This window comes from Gallus gallus, chromosome 2, assembly GCF_016699485.2.
Source record: "Gallus gallus isolate bGalGal1 chromosome 2, bGalGal1.mat.broiler.GRCg7b, whole genome shotgun sequence".
Lineage (NCBI taxonomy): Eukaryota > Metazoa > Chordata > Aves > Galliformes > Phasianidae > Gallus > Gallus gallus.
The window spans coordinates 10,408,813-10,430,601 of NC_052533.1; the positions used below are offsets into that span (position 1 = coordinate 10,408,813).

The 21,789-nt window shown below is 39.2% G+C and overlaps 1 protein-coding gene across 8 annotated transcripts in view; it reads left to right on the forward strand.

Moving 5' to 3' along the window:
• WDR37 (WD repeat domain 37) overlaps positions 1 to 15,084 on the forward strand; it is a 38,241-nt gene extending 23,157 nt beyond the window's left edge. For all 8 annotated transcript variants that reach the window (XM_015282130.4, XM_015282131.4, XM_040695749.2 and 5 more), the window contains 5 exons: positions 172 to 409; positions 910 to 1,051; positions 9,969 to 10,103; positions 10,488 to 10,602; positions 11,928 to 15,084. In XM_015282130.4, coding sequence (XP_015137616.1) covers positions 172 to 409; positions 910 to 1,051; positions 9,969 to 10,103; positions 10,488 to 10,602; positions 11,928 to 12,059 — 762 coding nt within the window. In that variant the 3' untranslated portion in view covers positions 12,060 to 15,084. The remainder of the gene's footprint in view (positions 1 to 171; positions 410 to 909; positions 1,052 to 9,968; positions 10,104 to 10,487; positions 10,603 to 11,927) is intronic.
• The last annotated feature ends 6,705 nt before the right edge of the window (positions 15,085 to 21,789 follow it).

Sequence of the window (21,789 nt, forward strand, 5' to 3'; positions counted from 1 at the left end):
TTTTCCCTTCAACTATGATTTTGATAGTAGATATTTAAATAGACAAGGTTCTGCAGAATTATTCTACCCACATTCACATTACATGGAGTTGGAAGCATTTACGCTGTAAAATGTAACTTAGAGACATTATTTTCCATTTGTTTTTGTTCTTTTTCCTCTTGAATTTTATAGCAAGTGTCTGGAGAAGATGAATTTGAGTTCTCAGATAAAGATGAACCTGATGGAGATGGAGATGGTTCTAGCGATTGTCCCACTGTCAGAGCCCCATTAACTTCACTCAAAAGCCATCAAGGAGTGGTCATAGCAGCTGACTGGCTTGTTGGGGGAAAGCAAGCAGTGACAGCTTCATGGGATAGGACAGCAAACCTGTATGATGTAGAGACTTCTGAATTAGTCCATTCTCTTACAGGTATTTCTTCATTCAAAAAGGTATAATTGGTGGTTTATTTTTATGGGGATTCCTTACTGTGGAGTATTTCTCTGGAGTATGGTGTGAGTTTGTACAACGCTTACCTTGCTGCTTGGTGTTGCAGTGGTTTCTAAAATTCCAGCTTCATAAATACTCTGAGCATGAATTTGTGTTCTTTCAAGCATGTGATGTAGACAACAGAACAGTTGTTTTAAACTGAATATAGCCAAATCTTAATTCTTGCAAAATACTTCTGTTGTCTTCATGGTATATTAAGTAGCAGCAACCTATTGTTTCTTATTCACTTCACGTGATTATTAGTACTTTTTTGGTCTTGTTTTAAGTATAATTCTAAACTTTACATTAACAGAAACAGAGTTTGAAATGACTAATACTCTTTTACTGATTGTTTAAAAGGTTATCAGTGTTCCATTCCAAGCATATGTGGAAATGAAAAGTCTTATTTTCAATACCTTATATGTTCTCATCTGTGATTGTAGGGCATGACCAAGAGCTAACACATTGTTGTACACATCCCACCCAGCGTCTTGTGGTGACCTCATCACGTGATACAACTTTCCGTCTGTGGGATTTCAGAGATCCTTCTATCCATTCTGTGAATGTCTTTCAGGGTCACACAGAGTAAGTGACAGTTTCTACAATTTCTTTTTAATATTTATTTTTATTTTGTACAAGTTATAAATGTACTTGGTTGCTAATATGAACGAAACTGTTTATGTTCTCTTTTTGAGGTACTAAGTTAACTTTCCTAACTTTGTAAGACCCACAGATGAGCTGTGCACAAAAAGCTGTACATGAGCTAGCAGAATGTGCTTGCAGTCCAGAAAGTCAAGTGTATCCTTGGCTGCATCACAAGAGGAGTGGCCAGCAGGGCAAGGGAGGTAGATGCTCCCCTCTGCTCTGCACCTTTGTGGCTGCATCTGGAGTACTGGGGCTCCCAGTATAAGAAAGATGCAGGGTGATGCAGAGCTGTTGGATTGGGTCCAGAGGAGGGCCATACTGGTGACTAGAGGGGCTAGAGCACCTCTCTTATGAAGCAAGGTTGAAGGAACTGGGCTTGTTTAGCTTGGAGAAGAGACCTCACTGTGGCCTTCCAGTACTTGAAGGGAGCTTACAAGCAGGTGGGGGACTGACTTTTTACTTTTTCCATGGTCTGATAGATGGCAGGACAAAGGGGAATGGCTGTAAACTAAAAGAGGGGAGATTTAGATAGGTGCTAGGAGGAAATTCTTTACTCAGAGGGTGGTGAGGGGGTGAAATAGGCTACCCCATCCCTGGAGGTGTTTAAGGCCAGGTTGGATGCAGCCCTGGGCAGCCTGGGCTGTTGGGTGGCCACCCTGCCCACAACAGGATTTGGAACTCAATGACCTTTAAGGTCCCTTCCAACCCAAGCTGCCCTGTGACCTCCGGAGGTCCCTTCTGACCTTAACTGTTCTGTGATGTGGTGATTTATTTCAAATATTGTGACAAACAGAGATAATGTTTGATAAACGATTACAACAGTACCCCTAATCTACAGGCATAACTAATAATTAAAAAAAAAATCAACGAGCTATCCTCACAACTTAAATCACTTAAAAGTTTTATCTAGATATACAGTATAAGTAACATCACACCATGAGCTATGGCTGCTGTCTTGAAAACTAAGTACTGCTATGTATTGTTTCAAAGAGAACAATTAGGAGTTTTCTCTAAAAATCAGATTTTTTCACACATACAGTTAAGATTGTCACTGCCTTTTTGTTCTGATCTGAGATCCAAACCATCATCAAATCCAAGCAAAGCATGGTGATCCGGAATTGAAATCTCATTCCTCTGTGCTGCACTTGATACTGCAGCTTGCTTCTCTCTTGGATGCTGTAAAATGCTTATGTTGGGCATGAGTGCTTCTCAGTGCACTGGAACTAAAATGTGAAACTGAAGAGGAAAAAGAGTTTTTACTAAATATTTCAATATCTGTGGAGCCTGTGAGCAGAGGCAGCAGGCCTGTCAGCAGATGGCACCAGAGCTCTACTGTGACTACCAGACTGGTGTCCGTAGCTCCAGCTCACAGCTTCCAATTAGATTTAAGATTTAGTCAAAATGGCACATGATTTATTAGAAATGTAATGCAGTGATACTGATGTGGAGAGGCTAAGTAAGAGACTTATATGCAGAGTATGATTTTATAAAGCTAATTGGCTTAAAAAAGATAAACAATTACTGTGCATTGCCTTGTACTACTCAGTGACATTCTCTTAAAATAAGTGTATACCAGTGATGAGGGACTGTTTGTATTTAAAGTAAATGGACTAAGAAATTACCTGTAATTTTGGTATTCTGAGCATGTAACTGTTCACTCTATTAAAAGTGGGCTGTTTCTTGTAATTTACTGCTGTCACAGTTCTGCTGTAGTCCAAAAATAAATAAATCATCTTCCAGCAAAGGCAGAAGGAGTCTGTTGTGACCATTACACCTGTGTTGGCCTTCATCCATTGATGCCTATTTTGAATTAGTTGTAGTAAACTTGTCCGATTGTATATGAGGCTCTTCTAGTGATAATGATTTTAACTTAGCCCTTGGTAAAACCTGTGTGTTGCTCATTCCATTGTTTAACCTCCCTGTTAAAGTTTTTGTGGTTTCCTAGTTGGACTAACTTCAATTTCTGGCAACTGGATTTTATCTTGCCTTTTTAATATTAAAGAGCTTTGTTTCCTGTATTAATAGGTAGTTAGATGACGATAACAGTTTCATTTATTTATTTTTTATAAACAAAGCATGTTTTCCAATATGTTTTGACATTTACTCATCCAGAGGCCAAGCCAGTACCTGAATAGTAGTTCTGTACTTCAAGCCTGCATTCAGCTGAGTCTCTAAAGGGCATTCAGGTCTTCTTTTGAAGATCTGTAAACTTTGTTGACCTTTTTCTTGTATGTGACTGTTTCAGTTCCTAACTTGTGTCACATTTTATTTTACATTTGATACACCTCCAGTTTGTCTCACTTATTATTTCCTACAGGTTTAAAAATAATGAATTGCTGTGGGAATAATGCTAACTTTTAAATATTATTTTTTTCTCTGCATTTTGTGTGTGCACCACAAGAAACTTGTATTCCTGGTACTGTTAATCCCCAGTTGCATCCATCTATGAGATGTCTAACAGGACCGTGGGAAAAGCTAATGTTTATGTTACCATCACTTCTTACATGTTAATTGAATGGACTTCCTAGGTTGGAGCCTTCCTTATCCTAGAATGGCTTGGGTTGGAAGGGCCCTCAGAGATCACCTGGTTTCAGCCCCACTGCTGTGCTGCAGTGGGTGGTGGCTTGTAGGACTTCCTGACTACTGCACGTTCCTCCTTCTTCCATTCGTACTATGTGGTTGTAGGAGAGGAATGGAAAGCTCCAGTACGTCAGCTAGATGGCGAGTTGTGCCTCATTGTGAGAACTGTGAAGCTAGTGAAGAGCGAATATGTCTTGCTTGTTCGACTTTTTATCTTCTAAATCGTACGTTTGCTGGAAAATCTGAATTAAAAAGATGTAAAAATGTTGGAGTAGTGACTTGATTAGAATGCTGGGCTGAATTCTGACATTTAGTGAATTAGGAATTAATTTCACAATGGATTCCTTTATCAAGATACTAATAGTTGTTTTATTTTCATGGGCACTTGGGTTTGCCCAGGTCAGCAGGCTTTCCCAGATTCTTTGTTCCTCAAGATTTAATTCTCATTCTCTCTGATGTGTCTTACTTAGTGAAACAAATGTATAACTTCATGCAGTTTTAGACGTACGAGTTCTGCACCTTTGACTAAAATCTGTGCAGTGAGAAGGAAGTATTTGCAGGCTTCTTATGACAAACAAAATGCCACCAATTGGCTGCTCTCAGTGGAGTTCAACCAGTTTAAACATTGGTTCTTCTGGAGATACTCCTGTTCTTACCTCAGCTGTTCATGCCATCAGTGATACTTTAACCTCCCATTTTTTCTACTGCTCCAAATAATTCCCCACGTGTAGGTTTCAGTTTAGCTTCTGTAGAAGTGCATCATTTTTCTGTAAGGTTTTTTCAGCTTTCTCCCAAACCTTTCTGATTAACTACATAATTCTTCAATTACTTTAGTGGTACTGCCTTGTTCTGTCTACTCCCCAAAATCACTTCATTTGGCTGTTACTGCCATGTGCGTATAAAGGCAACATGACTTGAATTACTAGACAGTAATTAGTAGCATTCAACTTATTTACGGGAAAAAAACCTATAGTCAAACTATGAGGGAAGGCATTAAAATATGAGGTTATGGAGTTGATATTAGATTCTATAGTTTTCATAATGAGAAAAAATTAGATTGCGTCTGTTTTTTGAAATATTTTTTTCATTTTTATTGTAAGAGAATAATGAAAAGCTGATGACTTTTAATTGTTATGTCCTATAAAAGAAATGTGCATAGGATTGTGGTGAAAATGAGTTGAAAGGAGGTTTTCCTATAGGAAATGCTACTTAAGATCAGTTACTTAAAACTCTTATCTTAGCAAGTTCTCTGCTATATAACCAGTGGTATGCCCTCTTTAAGCTAGAAGAGCAAGTGCTTAAAATTAAAAGCTCTGTAGCTAAAATAAGAAAATCCATTACGTGTTTTATGTTAAGGGATTGGATATGTAGCATACGAAGTTTGAATGCACTTCATGTTAGGTATTGCAGTCACTTAAAAAAAAAGAAAGACGTGGGCAGTAAATCCTGGAGAATCTTAACTCTGTTTATGAATGCATGCTCTAAAAAGTGCTGTGTGTGTGTGTATAAATAAAATATATATATTATATATATATATATATATATATATATATACACACATATTTAATTGACGTACATAAGAGCGTGGCCAAAGGCCTTTTCTTTGTATCCTATTCAGTGGAGTATAACACTTGATAGTGTTTTGTTGTTCTAAAGCTTACAGAAGATATGCAGCAATACTGCAGGGATAAATGAACCTTTTTTATTCTATCCTAAAGGTAATGGAATTCATTTTAAAGACACCATAACTAATTTGCTAACTTGCCATTGAGGAATTCTCATAAAAGCTACTGATTGGTTTTCAGTACTGCATCATTTTATTATTTTAAGACAGCTAGAAAGGAGACATTTGTTGTTTTCTCTGAGCGTCATGAAACACATCTCTTTGGAATAGGTGCTGTTGATTTAGATGCTAAAAAATGACATTTCAGTGCTAACAATGGTCTATGAATTCCCACCTTCTCTATGTTATTTTTTTCATGGCTTGTTCGTAGCCTTTCTCAAGTTAGAGGAAAAAGCTCTGCTCATATTTGGAGACTAACTCAGAAATAGACTTAGGGAATAGTATGCGTATGTCTTCTGGGCACTGAGTTCCTTAAGGACTCCTAAAATGTAACTGTGCACTCAGATATGGAGATAGTGGTGTGTTCCTCACATGGTACTTACATGGCCAGGGCATCAGTCCTTTTGGATGGGCATCTGTTGTCCATACCTGCAGGTTTTAAACCCAGTTCCTGGCTTCCCCTCAGGCTGTGAGCTGCTCTGTGTAAGGATGTGCTTTATTCCTCTAATAGAATACCAACTCTTCTCTCCCAAATACCTCTTTCTTTAGGTTTAGTTCCTGAATGTTACCACTTAAAATATGAGACCCATATTTGGGCACTCAAATGTTGTTGTTTAACTGTGATTTGGTGTACGTATTTATCTGAAAGCTCTCTTTTAGTTCATTTCCTCTAGAATTTAGTCCCTCATGCCTGTTAGCGCTCATGAACTTAGTCCCATGTGCCCATTAGTTTTGCTGCCAGGAAAACATGTTCTCTCCAAGTATTCAACTGCAAATCCCAGTATGGGTTGCAAATCAAAATAGAAACAGCAGTGTTAACTTTTTTTTTTTGATGCATTGCCAGTAAGTGGTCTGCATCAGCATTTCATGGTCCAACATTTTCAACATCATTTTTTTTTCTCCCTGTGTGTGAAATTTCAGCAGATTGTTATGCAAAACAGTTTTGTGTCTCAGTATGACTGGGGAGACAGCTGTTCAGCCTAATGAGGAGTGCTAGCACTACAGTATTTCTGTTGATTGAGACCCACGGAGGGAGCAGAATGTTCGAGGCCGGGCAGCGGTGTGTGGTGAGGAAGTGCCACGCTGTCAGCTGGAAGTACACGCTCGGCTGCTCCCTACGACAAGATAAATGAGCTTTGCTGGGGTTTGGCAGAGGCTGAAGCTTTTCTGGAGGATAGTTGTAGCACACCAAACTCCTCATGGGACCCATGGTTTGAAGTGTCATAAGAATGCTTCTTTTTTGCCAGTTCTTTTTTTTTTTTTTTTTTCCAATGTCCTACGATACTTGTCATCTTTTTGATTTATTAAAAACCTAATGCCTTCTAGCATTCCCTTAACAAGGTTTGATGATCTTTTGTTGACACTTCTTATTAATTTAGCCAAGGAGATGTTAACCACAGGTTTAGGTTTAGTTAGAACAAATTGAAGATTACTATTGATGGAAAGTAAAAATAGCCAAGTGGAAATGCAGGTCGATGTCTTTTAATGTTTTGATGTGGGTGGAGTTAGGAAGGCAATACTTCTGAAAGGTTTTTGGTATACTGGCTGCTCTGCCAACTTATTTCTTCCCGCCACAGACTTTGCTTTGCTTACTTCTCAGTAAGCAGGCTTTCTTCTTGTTGCTGTTTTGCAGTAAAAAGGGCTTTTATGTCTAGTCTTTGAATTCAGAGCTTTTTTTACAAGAAAGGCTATTTCTGTAGTCACTTGTGCTTGCAAACAGTGCATATCCCAGTCTGCAGTGCCTTTTAGTGATGAATTTTGGGATGGTAAACAGCGGATGAAGACTACTAAACACACTTGTAAAGATGTCATGGAAACTACAAGGCAGTCTTCCTTTTCGTAGAACCATAGAATGATTTGGGTTGGAAGGGACCATTAAGATCATCTAGTTTCAACCCCTTGCTGTAGGCAGGGATACCTCCCACTAGACCGGGTTGCTCACAGCCCCATCCAGCCAGGCCTTGAATGCTTCCAGGGAGGGGACATCCACAGCCTCTCTGGGCAACCTGTTCCAGTGTCTCACCACCCTCACAGTTAAGAATTTCTACCTAATATCTAGTCTAAACCTGCCCTCTTCTAGTTTAAAACCATTTCCCCTTGTCCTGTCACTACGTGCCCTTATCAAAATTCCCTCTCCAGCTTTTTTGTAGGCCCCCTTCAGGTACTGGAAGGTCGGTATGAGTCCCTCAGGTTTTCTTTTCTGCAGACTGAAGAGCCCCATCTCTCTCAGCCTGTTCTCGCAGAGGAGGTGCTCCAGCCCTCTGATCATCTTCGTGGCCCTCCTCTAGACCTGCTCCAACAGCTCCATGCCCTTCTTTTGCCTTTCTATCCTTTAGCCGGTCATCAGAGTGCTACAGGGGGAGCTTTACTGCTCTGTTTTACAGACTTTTTCCTGATGTGCCAGTAGCATCTGTATGAGTGGTTAAACTGAAAGTAGTACAGACAAAGATTTTGTTTTATTTTGAAAATCATTTTCTTCTGACAGGAGCAGAAAGGACTGAGCTAATCTAGGGCTGACATTCTGTTTGCATGGCAATGGCTTTGACTGTTTTCATTTAAAAGCTGATAAATCTAAGAAAGAGAGAACTTTATGTGGTCGGAAAGACTTAACTGTTTGACAGTGATAAGTGATAAAGGAGAACCAATATGAGATCAAAGAAGCCGGAAAACTGTTTAAAGTTGTGAAAAAAGCATCCAAAATTGGAGGGTTATTTTAAGACAGTTTCAGAACATATTCCAGCTATAATTGGAATAAAATGTATGATGGGAAAGCAGATCATATCTGTGTGTTGGTAGCAGAATACTAAAATACTGTGGATTCACTCACCTGGAGCCTTTCTATGACTTGAATTCTTCATACTGTCACGTATAAGGAGGTCTCACAATGTGTGTGAAGTACACAGATTTATAGTCAATGTGAAACTTGTAAACCTTATTTCAGATGTGCTGTAGCAATATGGAGGTGTGAAACATTTTTTTGCAGCTTGTGTGAAAAACTTGTGAGGAAATAAATGAAGAGAATGAGTAAGATTTGTGGAGGTTAGGCAAGCGGAAATCAAGTTGTGTGCAAAGAACATTCAAACTCTTGTCTGCAGTAACTTGATTGTGTGAATGAATTTTCTTCCCAAATGCAAAACTGCCTATTGAAAGATTCATTTGCTGTGTCCTTCGTGTATCTTTTGGCTTTTTGACTTTTGGTTCATGAAGTCCAGAAGATTAGGTGAAGACCTCTTGATTCTTATTATAATCATCTTTCTGATAGCTTAGCTGCACTCTAATAATGCATTAGGAAACTTGGTGTCATGAGTAAAGTGGACCTTCATCCTAATTAAAACTTAATTTGGTGTCAATTTAAATTAAGAGGCTTGCATAAACTGGTCCGTTGTGACCTGGCTAATGCTAATCTCAATCAGCAGCTTGGATAGGACATGAATTCAAATTTCTGCAGAACAACCAAAGTGACAGTAACGACTGACAACTTAAATTAAAATTACTGAATTCTAAGAAATTGATATGCGTGACCCCAGTTACGAGATCGTGGTACAAGGTCATTAAATCAGATCTGTAGAAAGAGAGTTGAGAAGCCTTCCCTAATGATTTTAGGCACAGACGAAAATGCTTTGCTAGCGCACTCTAAGGACAGAAGATAACTGGTTTTCATTTGAGGATCCGCATAGTATTTAACTGAAAATAGAACAGAAGTGTAAATTGCTTACTATGAAATAATAGGTAAAAGATGTAGAAAAGAAGTTTTTCAGTCAGAAAAGAATTTTTCAGTTGAGCTCAGCAGTATGCTATTCTTGGAAAGTATAACATCTGAAGGCAGTGAAATCCTTTGTATATGTGAATACAGTTAATATTTAATAACTACATATACGTAAAAGTACATAAAATATGGTTCCTAAAAGGAGTATTTTGTGCTTCTACTTGGTAGAAGGGTTCTTGAGTCTTTCTCTGGCTGACTTTGCCCATTTGTAGCCATAGTGAGTGACATTTGAAGGACTGTCTGCTCATGCTTCTTGACGTTACTAGTTGCCATTTGTCTTACCTGACTGTCAGAATTAAGCTATTTGTGAAATAGGGATTAAAATCAGAATTCAAAGTTATTGGATTGAGATAGCTGCTGCTAGTGGAGTTATTCTGGAAGCTCTGTTTGTGTGTAATACCATGTTTAGATGGATTTACAAAATAGTGTTGGTTACAGTCTTGCATGGGGAAGTCTTCTGTTGGGTACTGGTGATTCAGTTGTGAGTGTCTGATGTTCACATTAATACAGAGCTTCAGAAGTGAATTAAGGCTTAATGAGCTAAGCATTTCCTGTCCTGTTAGGATAAATGGAATATGAGAAGTGCCTCCAGACTGACTCTTCACGGAAGGAGAAAAACAAGCTATACATTCTAATAGAAACATAGCAACAGAAACTTTAAATCACTTGCTAGTTTAATAACAAACCTCAGGGTTTGACAGTTTTCTTTTTTACTCCTAATTGTTTAGCACTGTGACATCTGCAGTTTTCACTGTGGGAGACAATGTTGTTTCTGGTAGTGATGACCGCACAGTAAAAGTTTGGGATTTGAAAAACATGAGGTCTCCTATTGCAACCATTCGTACAGATTCTGCAGTAAATAGGTAAGCAGACCTTCAAATTACTATGTTCTTAATTAAGGGAAATTTAGTCACTGTAATTAGAATTGTATGGTGAGATTTATGAGATTTTGAAAAAGGTCAGAAGTGGTTTAATAAACTAGAGATTTAGTCAGCATTCATTTTCAATGAATACCCTGCATTGTTTTTTGAGATTTTTATATGGGATGCAGAAGTTAACCCTGTTAGAGCATCTGGCACAATGAACCATCTTAACGAGTTAATACTCTTCATTTCTGGCGTGGATTCTATTTAGAAGGAGTTCAGCTACATCACTTCGTGTGAGCTTAAACTTGTATTGTCCAGTTCTGTTTGCCAGGCTCACTGCTGTATGCATAACCCACTCTTTTTTTTTCCTCTTCTGCACAGGATTAACGTATGTGTTGGCCAAAGAATCATTGCCCTTCCGCACGACAACCGACAGGTTAGGTTATTTGACATGTCAGGAGTGCGATTAGCACGCCTGCCTCGCAGTAATAGACAGGTAATGGCATTTTTATACCCTTAAAGTATGTCTGTTCTTCTCCTTATACAAGGATAAAAATAGGGTTTGATGTCTCTAGTGCAGAAGCTGAAGAAAAGCTGAAAGACGCTTGTCTGTACATATAGACTGTAATTGAAAATGACCAACATGCAAATAAGTGACGTATTGTAGATTTTCTCATTGGCATTTGAAATGGCATTTGAACTGAGTTTCATCATGTTTTTCTCCTTGTGAAAGTGGGAGTAATGTCTGCCTTCTCTGTGAGATAGAAAAAAAAATGTTAAAAACGTATTTGAAACACTCTATGTCTTGATGTGAATCTTGTCAAAAAGTGACTGATTTTGAGGTTTCATTTTTTTTAATTCCACTGAGAATTTTTTCAATTCCTCTGTGTTGAATTTGTTATATAAAAATTATAAAAGGAAAAAATGGCAGTTAATTCTGAAAGCTCTTCTTGTGATAATCTTTCTTTTTTCCCCATGATAATGCAAATCAATTCTTGATACTTGAGACCAAGTACTACACTATCCTTACTGCATTCAAAGTTTTGTGCATTTGAGGTGTTATTTGGAATGGCAAGCACTGCTAATGGAGCAAGTTAGACTAAGTGAAATTAATTCCATTATACCACTTAAAGAGACCTTTTTATAAACTTTTAACTTCAGTTGTATGGCATATTTCATATATTTCATAAACAACAGTTTAACTATACAAAGGACAGGGTTTCTGACTGTCCTGTATTGCTCACAGCTTTATGGACATCATGCATGTATGTGGATACAGCTGTCAGAGCATACAAAAGGGTTTTAGAAGCTGTTAAGTGTTTACCTATTGTTTACTCTTGATACTGTGATTTTTCTGTTTTTTTCTTTATTTTTCATAAAAACTTCATTATTTTCATAAAAAATTCATTAAAACTGACACTACAGAAATGGAGAGTTTTTTTATTTATTTGTTTTACTTGAGCACTTGTCAGAACCCTCCTTGGAGTATTCTTCTTGCTACTGAACTTGAACAATACATAGGGCATTGTTTTTGCTCAGTAGGACATTCCTCCTGCTGTACTGTTATCCTTTTACAGAGAAATCAACACTTCATCTTGCAGGTTCATAAGACAGTTGTTGCCAGCAAGTAGTTTCTAGTTTTAAAGTTGCTTTTATAAGTAAAAGTGCTAAAATCAAAATTCAGTTTGCTTTTGTAAAATAAATTCCATTTATAAAAATGTAGAGCATTAGCAATTTTCCATTTTGACTCCTGCCAACTTGTTGACACAGAAGCTTTCAAAAATGTTGTAAGTAATACTGACATCTCCTGACCTGTCGTAGGGCCACAGAAGAATGGTGTGCTGCTCAGCCTGGAGTGAGGACCACCCAATATGTAACCTCTTCACCTGTGGATTTGATCGTCAGGCTATTGGCTGGAACATCAATATCCCCGCTTTGTTACAAGAAAAGTGAAATGCTGGAAGAATTTTTGCATTTTATGTTGCCATGGACTGCTGTACTTCTGCAGACTTCTCTGAATACCGGTCTGCTATTGGTCTAAAAGCTCTTCCTTAAATGGAGACTTCAACAGATGTTGTTCTTGTTACCACATTGTGCACAGTTTGCATGAGTTGTACAGAAAATGTGATTTTTTTAAAATTAGTTTGTCTTGTGTATGAACTTTTATATTTTGGCATCCACTGGTCAATATGTTCACTGTTGCATAGAGCACATAAATGTTCATAAGTTATTTAGCATTTGATAGATAAACAGTAGGGCATTACATTTGTGACATAAATGTGAAACTTATGTAGTTAATGTAGAGAATGTATAGCAGTCTGTTACGTTTTTCCATGATCTACATATCTGCCTTGTGTTAAAAAGAATCTGCAGGGCTAAAAGTTTGAAATGAAGTGTGAATTTCATTAGTTGTATGATTGTAAACATTTTCCCGTTTGCATCTGATTGGAACGGTTATTTTTAGTGCTGCAGTATAGTGCAACTTCGGCTCCATTTTCAGTCCAGTTATGGGAGAAATAGTAGACTTGAGAAGGAAAATATAGGCAGCTTGTAGTGATTATAGACTGCAAGGTGTATTCTGAAAGCTTTTTGTACTTTTCCTTTGGAAAAAGGAAAATGTTCATTCTGCCCTTCTTATATAAAGTGATTCTAAAAATCTCATGGCATTTCACACTAGCAAAAATCCAGAATATTATGATCTAGTCAAGCAAATTTTGAAGCACTTTAGTTTATAGCTATTGTTATAAACCATTTATGAAAGTTTGACTTTACCAGTGAATGTGAGCTGACCTTTGTAAGAAGGATTGCTTCTTTTTGGTGATCTGCCCAGAAAGGATATAATTTTTTCTTTTTTTGTCTTTTTTTTTTTTTCCTATACCTACAGAGAGTGTACTTTTAAATGTGTTCACTTCCTTTTTTTTTTCCTTTTTTCTTTTTTTTTTCTTCTTTTTTTGAGCCAGCAATACAAAGTAAATTAGTACTACCTCAAAAGTGAATGTTGGTCAAGATGTGCTGAATCTCTCTGCAGCCTAGAAAAAAAAGCACTTTTGGTCTCTGGCTGAAGTACTATTTTTGACATGAGAGGAAAGACAATCATACTTAATGTGATCCTTAACCTAATTAACACTTAAGGCTAATGGTGCAGTATGATAAGTAAACATCATCTGTTACCTTTGTGTTCTCAGCTGTGGCAAGGGGCTGCAGCAGTCTTTATACTGTTGTGAACGGGATAATTATGTAGACTTCCCTTCTTTCTCCCAAATGATCTTAATCTGCCTTTGTTCCCCGCTGTGCTCAGCCTTTTTTGCGCTGGCATTGCGGTGTTATACCACAGCTGCTGCTTATTTAAGTAAATGCAAATGGCAGCTGACATCTTCGAACAAACAGGAAGGCTGCTTCAGTCAGACACTTCTTTTTAGCTAGAGGGAGATCCTGCCCCTAACTGTCTGACATATTGCACTGTAAGATGAAGGGTGAGGGTAAACTAAGGATGTGCTGTTACAGTGGGAAAGTTTATGCTGGGCTGCCATTACATGAGTAATTGGAACTTTTTATCTCATTCTTTCGGTTACGTGAAGCTGTAGCTGTGCTCATGTCCTCTACAACACAGTTCAGGCTGATGTGTTAATTGGGTTCCTTGTTGACTGACGTGGTAAAAGCATTGGAGTGCGATGGGATGGTGAATGCATCATTGGGTAGTTGCAGGGAAACTAGAGTCCTAGAATTGGTGTTGTGGAAGATCAAGGCATGTAGTGGAAAGTGGGTCTAATATCTTTATAGTATAAGCCATCATAGTAGTATCATCTTAAATTCCATAGTGTTTTTTTCTTTCTTTTTTTTCTTGAGGTACAAGTTATATACAGAATTGTACTGAAGCAGTCTTAAGATACCAGAACTAGTGAGGTTGAGGAAAGTGGCTGCAAAGCTTTAAATCTTCTGGTAACAAGGGTTAAAGATGGTGTCAGCATTTATTTTCACTTTTTTTTTTCTGGATTTTTAAAGCCATTCGATGTTGACAGATTTTATTCTTTAAGGAAAAAGAAAGGCTCACATTTTCTTTCGGTTGATAGTGAAAAGAGCTTTATGCAGGTTGGTGCTGCTTAACAGAGAAGCTTCTCTCTAGTCAACAGAAGCAGTTTCTGTAGCAGAGCTCATGCATAACGTCTTGAACAATGACCAACCTTCAGTTATGTGAGGTGAGGAAGAGAGGGTCATTGCTCTTGGTCCTGCTAGCCTGAATTGACTGCTTAAATGTCTCTAGTATACAGATGTGATACAGGACCATGAGACTCTATGTAGTTTGATAACCATTGCTGCAAAATTCTTATATCACCAGAGGAACAGACCTCTGGCACCAGGAATGGGATGATATATGCATTCATTCTGGAAAAAATATCAAACAAGGTGCTACAGCCACGTTCTTATGAGCAGGCGAATACTCAATCAGCTACATACTGAACTATCTCTTAGCTTAATTTTGTATACTGTACTGAAGATTAAACCCAAGCTTCCATTTCCCTTGAAGCAAATCACACATAAGCAGTGGTAGTGACCACTGCTGCCCTGATTAAATATGTGGGAAGCATTTCATAGCTTTGGATATCCTAGAGAGAGCTTTTTCAGCATTGAACAATGTCCAACATTTCATGAAATGGAGAAGAGTTGCAGTTACAGTTTCAGTATTGTGCAGAATATTCGGAACTTCATGGAAAGTTCATCACTGGGCAAAATCAAGCTTTTTTGTCTTTCAAATAATGCACATCAGTTTTCACAAGTTTTGAGTGTACTTTTCAATCAGAAAGATCTGGAATGCAACATCTTATTTGCTGCCTAAATCTGTGAAAACCATCTTTATGGAAAAAGAATTTATATGTTATGTGGAACCACTTTTTATTATTCTGCTAATTTGTTTATAGATGTAAAATCTTATCCTTCGTTATGATTCAAAAATGCATTAAAACATTCAACTTTTTTTTTTTTGCAAGTTACTGTTCTTCTGTTTTGCATTAAGGTTAATATTAAATATCTCATTAATAGTCAAATGATTTTCCTACCCATTTTCTGCTCTCCTACTCAAGAAGTTAATTTTCAGTGCAATGATGAGCACAGTTGAGGAAGAAGGTCAGGTGAACCCCTGAAGTAGGACGTGCATTTGGTCATGCTGACATAGGAAGGTGCTCAGTCTTGGCATTTGTACTGTTGTCTTTGGTTTTGTATGCGGTATTTTGTAAATACGTTTTGTTTTGCAGATTACTGAAGTCTCCATGTGATTTTTCAGTATTATATAAATTGATATTTTTAATGGTCTAAAAGCTGCTATCATTATTTCTGTAGGTTGAATGTTGCTGCTTGTTGCACCCGTATCCTTTGAAAGAGAGCTTTGCACTGCTGAAAAAGCTTGTTGTTTCAGTAGGCCATGTCATCTGGCTTCAGGTGCTTTAGCAGTGTTGCCAGCCAGTACCCAAGTGCAGAACACATCTGTGTATGCCACATTTTGAACCTTCAGATTTCTAGTCCTCTGGAAAATGACTTTTAGTGTTACCGATGCTGTGGATCAGAAATAAAAGACCAAAGTTACAAGGTGACACAACTGACTTGGGGGCTGGATTGAGATAGAGTACCACGCTCTCGTTTTATTTATTTTAGTCAATTTTAATTGAAGGATTTAAATCGGAGCTTATGGCAACTGATTTAAATTTGTGATACTTATAACCTTCTATTGTCTTATGTCTTAGGTAATATACACTTTACAATGGCTATTTCTCTTCATTCTTTGGCTTGATGGGATTTGAAGATGAGCGTACACTGAAGCATAGATGTTTTTCTTTTATAAACCTGTGAGTAGATAGCATGCACAAAAGAATGCTTTCAGTAGGATGCGTGCTTGAACTTGAAGAGCTGCAGGAGAACTGCTCTTACCATGTGTCATGCTGTGTTCTTGACTGACGCTGAACTTTTATTTAATGCTCCAATGAGACAAAAGTATGTCTCTGAAAGCTTAATCAGCCTTGAGATATTTTAATTTTTAAGTAGTAGTATTACCTTTTCTAATTCTCACAGCTCATAATTTTGAGAAGTAATTTGCAGGAGCTTACCCAGAAATCTGGTTTAATTCAAACTTTAACTCCTGGTCAAGATGTCCCAGTGGTTGGGAGAGGCATCGTAGTGGAGGAGGGCAGTTGTGCAAACATTCTGTGGTTGCTGCTTGTCAGTGTCCATTTCTCAGCAGCAAAGAGGTGAGGCTGTTGAGTAGTAGCGCTGCCTCACCAAGTGCCTCAATTAGCAGCTTTGGCTCTTCATACAGATTTCTGAAGTTTTTAAAGGGTGGCTTAGTGCTCCGTATGGAATTAGGAAGTTAAGCATTCACACTTTGTGCTAAATGGGAATACTGCAAAGTGTCCGTGTACAAAAGAAGCGAGCTGTAAGTAGAAAAGTTTTGGCTGCACAGTTCCACCTGCTTCCAGTGGAAGGTGAAGGGCAGGGACTGTGCTTGCTGGAAACACAGGCATCCAGAGCTTAGAATGGGTACTGCTCGACATTAAAGATCTTTGCAATCTTAGTAAGAATAGATGGTTGTTTTCAGGAAAGACTCAGTTATATAAAACACTATTATATTTTTTTCAGTTTTCTACTTCAAATATTGTAATGGTGCTATGGCTCTATTCGAGTAGCTGATGGATTCGCTCCCGCGATGGGAGTGTTCCAGTGGAGGGTTACAAATGTTACGTGCAAACAAGCTCTGTCCTGCCAACTTGAGGTATGACAGCATGACGTGGCTTGTTAGGAACCACTCCTGGAGTGGAGATCTCTTCCTTTTTGCATGAGCAATTGGTTTGGAAAAAATGAAGAGCTGCTGTTCTACAAGGTTTCTTTGGGAACATGTGGCTGGTCTACAAAGAAATGCTCAGCATTTCAAGCTTAAGCGTGATTCCAGACCAAAACGAACACTTGCCTTAATTCTGTTTATCTCAATTTAATTTGAATTGACAAGAGAGTCTTTTCGACCAAGCCAAAATAGAGGCATTTCCATGGATAGATCGCATCGGGGAGTTTCTGCTCTATTTCCAATAATTACCTTTGTTCTGGGGAAGATGAAACCAGCTCTTCCTTCACATTCTCGCTTCATTTAGATGACAAAGTTTGACGCCCTCCATCGCAAATCCAAGTGATGAAAAAGATCATTCTCGGTTTCAAATCTCTGATTTCAGTTTACCTCAATGACCTTTAGTCTAAATAGACACCTAAGAATACAGAGTCAGGCTTCAGCAAACACAGCATTTTGTGCATTCAGCTTCATCAAGGTCACGTTCTAAAACTGTAGTTTTAGTATTTAATATTTTTAGTTACTATTTTTTTTTCCCCAAGCACTCTGTGAATAGAGCCAGATATCTGATTTTTATTTTCCTGTTCATTTTTAAACCTTATCTAAATCTTTGCACTATCACCCAGATCAGTCTCATGTGTGTAAAGGCAAACCAGCATCTTTTGGTGGAACACCACCTGTCCTCTGAGGCTGCGATTGCTGAATATGTACTAAGGAGAGAATCTCTACACATAACTAAGGAAAAGATCTGACACACTGCACAAAAAACAGCTTTAATCGTGTTGATAGGATGATAAAACTTGAAGGGGAGGATTAAACCATTAGGGAGGAGAGGGAGAAATAAAGGGAAAGCAGAACTTTTCAGTGGCAGTTTAAGGATAGAGGGAACCATGAAGATACCACGATTAAGATTGTTTTTCAGTGTGGATAATTGCAGGGCATGTTTTGGCCTTTCACGTTTTATGAAGCTTGTGCAAATGCCTTCGCCGGAAGGCTATCAGCAAGTGGGATGCTGCTGTTCAGCAGTGCAACTCAGTGAGTGTTGGGTGCCCATCGCCCTCAGTGTAGGCTGAGGGTGGCTGGTGGTATGGAGAATCAGACTCACATACCTCAGTATGGAATAAGGCACTTCAGGTACCTATTTTTGAAAACCATACCCTAATTTTGTATGCATTTTATGTTGTTGCCAAATCAGTGTACTGTGAAGTTCTTGGGCATAAATGCATGGTTTAATGAAATATACAAAAGCTGGAGAGATGATTTTCCCTCCTGAGTTATATAAAGCTCCTTGGAGTGTACCACTAGAAAACTGAAGCTGTGTTGCGTCAGCTCCAGATACAAATGCTTACTGATCAGTGAGTAAATGTGTTCTTTCAGATTCTCGTTGCTCCTTTTGCAGAAGTTTTCCAACCAGTGTGGAAGTCATGGCACATGGAGGCACTCAAGGTCAGACTGGATGGGGCTCTGAGCACCTGATTGAGCTGTAGGTGTAGGTTCACTGCAGGGCAGATGGACAGATGGCTTTAAGGGTGCTGTTATAGGTCCTCAGCAAGTCTGTTACGTGATTTGTGTGACTGAGCTCATCTAAATATATGTATAAAAACCGCAATAATTATTCTGTTATAAGCAAAATGGAAGAAATCGAATCATATCCTTGTGGGGGTCTGAGCTTTCAAACTGGTGCCCTGTTTCTGTACAGTGTGTTTTGTTCTCGTTTGATCTCTCCAGGGTTAAACTTGGGGGTAGCACTAAATATCAATAAGCAGGTGAACTAATGGGAAGCCTCTTCTGTGACCAAGTACTAATGGAAAAGTACAAAAATCAGGTGGAAAGAGCCTTAGCTGTGAGGAGGCAGCTGTCAGCCCAGGCTGGAATGGGAATGGGCTATGAGCAGCCTCCTGCAGAGCTGGGGGTGCATGGCCTCCTCCCAGCAGCACTGCTGGTGGGGTCCCACGCTCTGGAAGAGGCATTTTTAAGAGTGGGTTCACAGAATCGTTCCTGCTCATCACTTCGTGGTGGTTTTTGTCTGCATTTAAGCCTTGCTGCTTAGGATGCCTCTTCAGTTCTTGGAGCAAAATTGAATGTTGCAGTTACAGAATAGTCATGCTGGAAGTGGCCCTGCATCTACCTTTCATCTGTGTTTTTCTTGTCCTTTGCTTGCTCCGCTGCAAGCATGCGATTTCAGTGGTATCTTTAATAATACAATTTTTGTCAGGCTACTATTTTATTTTGAAAAAAGCACTGACAAGTTCTTAAGAGAACATTCTATAAGCAGACTATGAGCAGTGCACTGCAGGAAAGAGGAGATAGTAGACAGGGCCATATCCCTGCAAAGATAAATATGAAAGTCACAAGGCAACACTATTTCCACTCCTTGAGTTGTGTTGGGAATAGAGACAAGTAGGTTGAGGTACTTCTGGAGAACGATGTACAGGAAGTTAGTGTTAGCCCAGTGTCATCGTTGTCATCGTAACTTGTAGATGCCTTCACAGCCATTCCATTGACCCAGTGGGGTTCCCACTGGGGACAAGTGGGTACTGGAGGTGCAGCATAGGGAGTGTAAGCAAATGGTGAATGGCTCTATGAGTGGGCCTTCACAAACAAGGACATGTTTGTGCATGGAGGATGTGACGACATCACAAAATGGCGGAGCATTACATTAGAAATAGAAGAAAACTACTTCCTCATCACCAGAATGGGGAGAAGTTGGGACAACCAGTATTTCGTTAGAAAGAACAGATCTAGAAAGAGGTGGGTTTGTGTGTCATCAGTATGTGAGGTCACGTGGAGGCCCAGAAGGACACCAATGGCAGGGCCCTGTGGTGCCACAGGACAGGGCCCCGTGTCTCCCAGTTCAGGCTTTGAGACACCGGTGAAATCTTTGATGTGTGTACGTAGGAAAAGGATGGAAAACGCTCAGAAGAGGATGAAAGTGAGTGTAAAGGCAATGGGCTTGAGTCACTAAGGCAAGTGAAGGAGTCAGAAGATGGAAAATCAGATAAAATGAGTGCCTGTGGAAGAGTAGGAGGAGGAGGCTGTGGGACAGGGAAGCTGACATCGTGTCTTTGCCAATTTTCATTTGGAGGAAGATGGTGTGACTCAGCGCAGTGATACCAGGGGGCTGAGGATTGAGGGTATTTGAGCAGGAACCAGGTGAAGCTCAGGGCATGGGTCTCAGCTCAGATGGATCCTGACTGATGTCTTCACAGGCTGAGAAATCAAGGTGATTACAGCCCTAAAAAAAAAAAAGAAAAGAAAAGAAAAAGAAAAACAAACAAACAAACAACAAAACTAATGCAAAACCCGTCTCTTAGAACACTGGATTAATAACTGAAATTTAAGAAAGATGATATTGTCCTTGCCAAAGGGACAGCCCTTCGTTATTGGATCTAAGATGCATTGCTGAAAGGACATGCAACTGTTTCTGTTACCTCCTTGAGAATAAGGTCCTGAACCAACAAGTTACAAGTTACAGGGTGCTCTAGGAACACTGTTTAATGTTCAATATCTATTATAAGTACTTTATTTTGGTGGTATGTTAAACATCCAGATGTGCTTCAGTTCTCTTAAACCCCTTGGATCTGTGCAGTTCCGTTGGATTCAATGTGTCTTCAGCAATTGTTTGCAAGTCTCATCTGCTCATTTGAGTTATTACCTTGAACCACACCAAAGTGCCTTTGAAATACAACATATTTCTGCTCTCAATGGAAAGTCACAACTACTGAGATGTCCCCTTCTGATGTCCTCTCCTCCACTGAAAAAGGTATTTTTAGCTCCTTCCTGTCTCAAAGTGACTTGAAATGGGAGAGAAAGGTAAAAGCAAACAGTAGAACGAGTCCATATTTGACTTTTTCCTTTTTGCCCCAACCGATCTGTTCTGTAAACAGCCTCCTTTATGTTTATTTTCCCATCCTGAAGGCCAAAGATTAATTTATCTGGATGTCCACACCACCTTGCAACAAAGGCTTGTGTTGTACTCGATAACATGTAGAGCTATTTTAATCCGGCTTAATTTGATCTTGATCCTTATTTAATATCCTTTTGATTTTTCCTCTGACTTGTGTTCCTGAAGTTTACAAGTATAAAATCATAGGAGAAATGGTATCTACCTTCTGATCCACTTTGTTAATAAGCTGATTACAAGTGTTTAAAATTATCTCCTCTTCTCCAGAAGCAACGGAACAAATGACCTCCAAACGCAGGCAGTTCTGCCAACAGGGTATGGAGCTCCTGCTGGGAATGAACTGTGTCACAATGCAAACACAGGCCTTTACCCTGCAAGTCGAGCCATTCTGCAAGGCCAACCTGAAGGCAGAGGAGCTCAGTAGTGGGCTCAGGGCTGCAGCTCTAACCATGTGTAGACTTTGCATGAAACTGCCAATAAGCAGAGAGGTTTATACAAAATATTTGCTGATATCTTGGAGTGGTTTCTCTTCAAGTACATGAGTCAGCTGGTGGAAATGTCAACTCTGGTATGGTGACCGGGACCAGGGGTGGTCAGGTGTGAAGATGTGGTTGGGATCCCCTTTCTGGAGACCTGGTAGAGGGGTGCTTGGAAGATGATTGAGAACATAGCTTTTTAACTTTCAAGTGTTGTGGAGGGAGGCTCCTTGCCCTGGGGTCTGACTACCTTGGTTTGGAGGATTTGCAGAATTATAGAATTATAAAATCATTTGAGTTGGAAGGGACCTTTAAAGGACATCAAATCCAACTTCCCTGCAATGAACAGGGACACCTACAGCTCCATTAGGGTGCTCAGAGCCCTGCCCAGCCAGATCTTGAATGTCTACAAAGACAGGGCATCCACTAACTCTCTGGGTAACCTGTTCCAGTGTTTCACCACCCTTATTGTAAAAATGA